Raw genomic sequence first — 7,500 nt, 5'->3', positions numbered from 1 at the left:
GAGCTGGATCCTATCCCAGCTGACTACGGGCGAAAGGCGGGGTTCACCCTGGACAAGTCGCCAGGTCATCACAGGGCTGACACATAGACACAGACAACCATTCACACTCACATTCACACCTACGCTCAATTTAGAGTCACCAGTTAACCTAACCTGCATGTCTTTGGACTGTGGGGGAAACCGGAGCACCCGGAGGAAACCCACGCGGACACGGGGAGAACATGCAAACTCCGCACAGAAAGGCCCTCGCCGGCCACGGGGCTCGAACCCGGACCTTCTTGCTGTGAGGCGACGGCGCTAACCACTACACCACCGTGCCGCCCATTATTATTATTATTATTAAGTTAAATTATAATTTTTATTGTTTTTCATTTAGTATTTATTTGTATTTAATTCATATAGCCTTTATTGCTGTATTTGTTTATACAGTGTTTGAGGCTGGAGAGGGACGGGCTGTTCATAGCTGCTATAATATTCCAGAACATTACATGTAACAATAAATGGTTAAAAAGTGACATATTTTTATTTAATGAATTAAAGTTTTTTAATTGCTGTGGTATCAGAGGAATAAAACACTCATGGATGTGCTGTTAAAGGAAAATAATCAGCGTCGTCATGGTAACAGGAGCGCTCTCTCTCTCGCTGTCTGTCACAGCATTACAGTTGTGGATTATTTTTCTATAACAGCACGAACCGATGTGTGTTATTCCTTACATATAGGCTATACAGTCAAAAGTATGTGCACCCTGACCATCACACCCACATGTGGTTTTTCCCCAGAGTCTGAAACACACACGGGTGTGGAACGGCTCTGTACGCCAGAACATTATCATTCATGTTTAGCATAAAATTATTAGAGAGTAATGAGAAAATAAGAACGATAGAGAGATCATTCCATAATTTTGTACTTTATTTATTTATATGAGACATTTCAGTCTTTATTTCTTAAAATATAATCTGACCTACCTGTAAAGTGGGTTTGTATAAATTCCAGCTGCAGTATTTATATTTGTGTAAGATGATGTGAACTCTTCGTCTGTCCTGCTGTTCGTTCCAGCTGTATACAGTGGGACGTGGTGGATCTGTCCATCCTTGATGTTCTCCCTCATCACGTTGTGTGTTCTGCTCCGTTTCTCTGCAGTGTGTGAGCGTGAGGATGTTCTCGGCAGTGAAACGCACAGAACCCTGACCATGCTGTTCCACCTGGAGTGCAGCTACACGTGTCTGAGTTACTACGAGCATCACAGAGCCAAAGAACATCTACAGAAAGCTCGCGACCTCTCGGGACTCGACATCAACATGACTGGTGTGTGGGGAAAAATAAAAACAAATACCATCCTGGTGTTTCTGAATCAGTCTGAGATCACGCAGATCTTCAGTCGTATGATGATGGAAAAAGTATATTATAATAATAATTATTATTATGGACACTAAAAATAATATAAATGTAATAATACAAATCCATATTTATTGTACAGAATTTAAGAAATAATTTCAATACAAAGTTTTTAATCAGGTGACCAGTCTGCATATTTACTGTCTGTTGATTTGTGTTCATTTTTTACTTTGAAAAAGAAATTATTTTACAAACTGAAAAAATAACTTCAATTAAGTTTAGATCACAATTATTCAAACACAATAACTGCAGTAAAAACTGTTTTATTGAAACAGAAATTTCATGGTTACGGTGTTGTAGAACTGGAACCAGTGTAATGCGGTGTTGGGGAACTGGAACCAGTGTAACGCGGTGTTGGGGAACTGGAACCAGTGTAACGCGGTGTTGGGGAACTGGAACCAGTGTAACGCGGTGTTGGGGAACTGGAACCAGTGTAACGCGGTGTTGGGGAACTGGAACCAGTGTAACGCGGTGTTGGGGAACTGGAACCAGTGTAATGCGGTGTTGGGGAACTGGAACCAGTGTAACGCGGTGTTGGGGAACTGGAACCAGTGTAACGCGGTGTTGGGGAACTGGAACCAGTGTAATGCGGTGTTGGGGAACTGGAACCAGTGTAACGCGGTGTTGGGGAACTGGAACCAGTGTAACGCGGTGTTGGGGAACTGGAACCAGTGTAACGCGGTGTTGCTGTTGGTGTTTGTTTCAGGTGCGCTGGGGAAGAGAACTCGCTTTCAGGAGAATTTCCTCGCTCAGCTCATTCTTGATGTCAAACGGAAGGACGACGCCCCCAACAGCGAGCTTTCCCCAAAACCGACGCCCACAGACCTTCTGCCAAAAGTAATGGCACTCTTACACTAATATCCTGACACAGTGTAGTTATCAGCACCGCCACCAGGGGGGGCATTCTGCTCTCAGGCTTACTGCATAACGGACACCGAGGGGAAACGATCCACCATGTGCGCGCTCTCCAGAAGCCCTCTTTATCTCTGAGGGAAATGACTTTGGTTCCTCTACTGAGGTTCTGTTCCAGAAAATTCACAATTTAGGAATAATTTAGGAATAATTTAGGAATAATCAACTTTCTCCTGCAGCTTCTTGTTTTATTCCAAGTGAAGAAATTCCAGAATGAGGAGATGATTGATTCTTATTGTTATCTAGCAACCATACTAACATCATGTGACGACGTTTGAGACTTTTGGGATTGTGTTTCCAGCGAATCCACTCTAAAGTGTGTGTGTGTGTGTGTGTGTACATATACAGAGAGCTGCAGGTTTATACAGATCAGTAAATCAATTGAGGTGGGAGCGTATGTATGTGACCTACGGCTTGTGTTTCCTTCGACACACACACACTGTCATCATAAACGTGTGTGTGTGTGTGTGTGTGTGTGTGTGTGTAGGACCACCAGCTGAATGATGATACTGTACTGAACCAGATAACCCTGGCCACTCCGTGTGAACACCAGCTCCCTGACCTGCGCGCTGAGGAGCAGGCGCTCATCCTGGGAGTGTGGTGAGTGTCTCATCATCTCAGCTTCAACATCATCTCCATCACGAGTCCACACTGATCACATGACCATCATCACACAGTCCACCTGTTCATACCCCCCACCCCCCCCGTGGCCGGCGAGGGCCTTTCTGTGTGGAGTTTGCATGTTCTCCCCGTGTCCGCGTGGGTTTCCTCCGGGTGCTCCGGTTTCCCCCACAGTCCAAAGACGTGCAGGTTAGGTTGACGTGGGGCGGCCTTGGGCTGAGGTGCCCTTGAGCGAGGTACCGAACCCCTGACTGCTCCCCGGGCGCTCTGGTGTGGCTGCCCACTGCTCTGAGTGTGTGTGTGTGTGTGTGTGTGTGTTCACTGCTTCAGATGAGTTAAATGCAGAGGATGAATTTCACTGCGCTTGAAGTGTGCATGTGACAAATAAAGGTTTCTTTCAAACACACTCAGGGTTATGAGGTTATACATGTACTGAATACACACACACATACGCGCGCACACACACACACACACACACACACACACACACACACGTGCGCCCGCATATGATGTTTAAAATGATCTATAAAAACAGGAAAGATGTTCCAAGATGCTGTTATTAGACTTCAGGACGTATTTTCCCAGCGAGTGTTTAATTGAAGGTGTGGAAGCTGATATGGACTCGCACTCAGTCTTTCTGAATCTTCTGTATCAAAATGATGAATAAAACACTCAGGGTCGTGCTGTTGGAGGAAAATAATCAACACCTGAGTGGGAACAGGCTCTCAGCTTCATCACATGTAGCTGCGTTTCTGTTCGTTACCATGGTTACATGTAAAGCCAGGTGAAAATCGCATGGTTTACGTCCTTGTTCAGTACGTTTCTGAGTTTTGTGAACACAATAATAATAATAATAATAATAATAATAATAATAATAATTTCAATTTATATAGTGTCTTTCTCAAAACCCAAGGTCGCTTTACAATGATAGGCAGAAAAAAGAAAAGAAAAAAGTCCACCAAATAGAGGTCAGGATGTAATTCCTGTGGAGTAGCAGCCACAGTCCCACCAAAAGGAGCACGAAAACGAGTCCCACATCTCCAGCACAGCCGCCGTGACGCCGCCAGCAACATCGCTCGAACACCACGCCGTGGATCCACAAAGCGAGCACAGAAGCACCGCCACGCAGAGCGCTGGTGTGTCCCAAACCGCCTGCACAGCCGACGCAACGCCACCGAGCAACATCGCTCGGAACATCACGCCAAGCACTAAAGCGCAGAGCGCTGGACAACCACGATGTTAAAATGAGCAACGAGCTCCCTGCAGTCCACAGCTGGGAGCGCAGGCATCACCCACAGCGAACCAAGGCCTGGAGGGAACCTACACCCAAAACTGGGTCCGGAGCTGCTTCACCACAACCGGCGGACAAAACACTCAAACAAAAACACAGAAAAAAGAAAAAAATTTTAATAAAAAAGGAGAGAAAATAAAATCAAAAAGCTCCGGTGAGAAGCGGCAGCCAGAATGTGCACAACGTACTCTCAACTGGAAACCGGAAATGGGAAAGAAAAAAGCGTCCTTTGTGGCTTTTCCTCACCTTTCCGTCCTCGTCCCTTGGAGGCGGTGCTGTAATCAGCTCGGCTCTCCTTCCTCGTGTCCGACAGGTGCTAGGAGACAGTTGGTGGTGTGGGATATTGAGCAGGGTGTCAGCTTTAATTGGACCGAGTGATGCTTGGAGGAGTGAGGAGGAGGCGACGATGGCGGCGGAGTGAGGAGGTGAGGAGGCAATGACGGCGGCGGAGTGAGGAGGCAGCGGCGGAGGAGTGAGGAGGCGGCGGAGGAGTGAGGAGGAGGCGGAGGAGTGAGGAGGCGGTGGTGACGGAGGAGTGAGGAGGCGGCAGAGTGAGGTGCGATCCTCCACCTGAGCGTTAACGTATCCTTGCTTTTCAGTATTTTCCCTGTGGGAGTGGTGAGGAACGGTGCTGCTCTGGTGTTCTGAGGTCTTTATTCTAGTGGAACGCAGAGTGATGGAGATGTGCTGATGTTCCTGCTGTGTGTGAATCAGCACTGCACTCGGAGCTCCACTCTAAGCCCTGGAATGATGGCGTTCCTGTGAAGATGTCATTACGTCCTAAAGCCCACGAGCTCATGATGGTAGATTAAACCGTGAGTGAAGATGGTCATGTGATCGGAGCTCCAGCGCCGAGGCTGGGATTAATGGAGCTGGTAGATAATGATTGAATGATGTCATTGTATAATAACGGTGAGCTGTGAGATTTTGGTGCGAGTGCTGATATGATGATCGCAGCCCGATGGATCAACCTGTGTTTAAACACACCGTGTTTCTTCTCCCTGTACGAACCGCCTCAGACTCTGCATTATTATCATCATCATCTATATAATCGTCTCTGTTCAGCTCCACAGGCGTGTGATCAGGGGTTCCTGTCCTGGGTTCCTGTCCTGGGTTCCTGTCCTGGGTTCCTGTCCTGGGTTCCTGTCCTGGGTCTCTGTTGTTCCTGAGAAATAAAATCCGTTAGTGTTGCTGAAGTGCAGTTTATGGAAAACAACCAACGCTATAAGTTCTGCTCGAGTCCGGGGCTGTGAAATGATTCGACGATTTTAAACAAAAATATAAACACGTGTCCTTGTTCCTCTCCTGGTGCGACGTCACACAGCATCTGAAACTCGTTCGTTTTCAGTCAGAACTGATGATTTCCAGCCTCAGGAGGCGGAGCAACTGTGAGTGATGTGCAGTAGGGCGGAGTGACGAAGACGAGCAAAGTTTCACTTCATGCAAATGCAAGATTCAGCTTGGGAGAGAGACACAGAGAGGGGGAGAGACGGAGGGAGAGACACAGAGAGGGGGAGAGACGGAGGGAGAGACACAGAGGGGGAGAGAGAGACACAGAGAGGGGGAGAGACGGAGGGAGAGACACAGAGAGGGGGAGAGACGGAGGGAGAGACACAGAGAGGGGGAGAGACGGAGGGAGAGACACAGAGAGGGGGAGAGACGGAGGGAGAGACACAGAGGGGGGGAGACGGAGAGAGAGACACAGAGAGGGGGAGAGAGACACAGAGAGGGGGAGAGACAGAGAGGGGGAGAGACGGAGGGAGAGACACAGAGAGGGGGAGAGAGACAGAGAGGGGGAGAGACGGAGGGAGAGACAGAGAGGGGGAGAGACGGAGGGAGAGACACAGAGGGGGGAGAGAGACACAGAGAGGGGGAGAGACGGAGGGAGAGACAGAGAGGGGGAGAGACGGAGGGAGAGACACAGAGAGGGGGAGAGACGGAGGGAGAGACACAGAGAGGGGGAGAGAGAGACACAGAGGGGGAGAGACGGAGGGAGAGACACAGAGAGGGGGAGAGAGACACAGAGAGGGGGAGAGACGGAGGGAGAGACACAGAGAGGGGGAGAGAGACACAGAGAGGGGGAGAGACGGAGGGAGAGACAGAGAGGGGGAGAGACGGAGGGAGAGACACAGAGAGGGGGACAGACGGAGGGAGAGACACAGAGAGGGGGAGAGACGGAGGGAGACATGCATAGAGACACAGAGATGGGGAGAGAGACAGACAGATGTTGGTGTGACGTGTCCCCTGAATCTCTCTCTCTCTCTCTCTCTCTCTCTCTCTCTCTCTCTCAGCCCCAGTGATTGTTTTCCCTGAAACGGAACCCTGTTTGTGTTTTCTGTTTTATTTCAGTTTCTATAAAATGTGGAAAAAAATGCTTAAATAAATGAAACGGTTTCATGGGTTTTGGTTTGTTGTGATGCGACCTTCAGCATAGCACCACACACACACACACACACACACACACACGTTCCCAACACTGTTTTCTCTTTAGATTATTAAAATATTATTGGTTTTATCTTGATTTAAAATTGTTTGCTGTGCAATTCTTTACTTTTTTGTATAATTTATAATCATAAAAATATAAAGTTTTAAAATGCTGTATTTTCTGTTTTTATTTTGTTTAAAATTGACATTTAAAATTTTTTTTTTTTTACAAATTTCGAAACCTCTTCCTCCTTTTCTGTAGATTTCCAGACTATTTTTTGACTGTTAGTAAACACACATTCACTGAAATGTCCTTCAGTGTGGCGAGGGGGGAATAATTTTGTCGCCCAGATCTCAGTTCTGTGAGCAGGAAGTGTTTCTATAAATAAGTTACAGAAAGAAATGGACATGGGTTTTATTTTTATTAACCAGGCAGACTCTGACTCTTCATGACCTCTCGAGTGAAGATGCTTTTTAAACCCCCTTTGATGAATTTTGCAGTAATTCTGCGTCCGGTTCTCTGACGTCGTCCTCGTGAATCTGAACGCTCTCCACACGTCTGTTTTAATCCTCTTAAACCCCTGAGGGTGGGAGAGGAGTTCGTCCTCTCAACCCTGACGTGGGAGGAGCGATGACAGTTCTCAGACTGTTCCTGTTGTGAGCGAACGGAGGGCGGGGCCTCGGCGGTGGTGATACACCTGTAGCAGGAGTGAGCAGGAGGTCTCCTGAGTCAGTGACGTCACGGTGTCTACATCAGGAGCGGCGTTACACGTGATCTGAGACAACGTGCACCTGCGGATTTGTGACTGCGGACCTCAAACCTGAGCAGAAACTCAAATTGGTGACAAAGATCCTG

The 7,500-nt window shown here is 47.7% G+C and overlaps 1 protein-coding gene across 1 annotated transcript in view; it reads left to right on the top strand.

Moving 5' to 3' along the window:
• The window catches only part of ttc27 (tetratricopeptide repeat domain 27), a 95,274-nt gene that overhangs the window by 17,505 nt on the left and 70,269 nt on the right, over positions 1 to 7,500 (top strand). Inside the window, exons 6-8 of the mRNA XM_060933226.1 lie at positions 1,142 to 1,306; positions 2,103 to 2,233; positions 2,796 to 2,908. Of these exons, the coding sequence (XP_060789209.1) occupies positions 1,142 to 1,306; positions 2,103 to 2,233; positions 2,796 to 2,908 (409 nt within the window). The remainder of the gene's footprint in view (positions 1 to 1,141; positions 1,307 to 2,102; positions 2,234 to 2,795; positions 2,909 to 7,500) is intronic.

The sequence above is a fragment of the Neoarius graeffei genome, chromosome 11, assembly GCF_027579695.1.
Source record: "Neoarius graeffei isolate fNeoGra1 chromosome 11, fNeoGra1.pri, whole genome shotgun sequence".
NCBI lineage: Eukaryota > Metazoa > Chordata > Actinopteri > Siluriformes > Ariidae > Neoarius > Neoarius graeffei.
The sequence above is the reverse complement of the archived record's forward strand: the minus strand, read 5'-3'. Positions and strand labels throughout refer to the sequence as shown.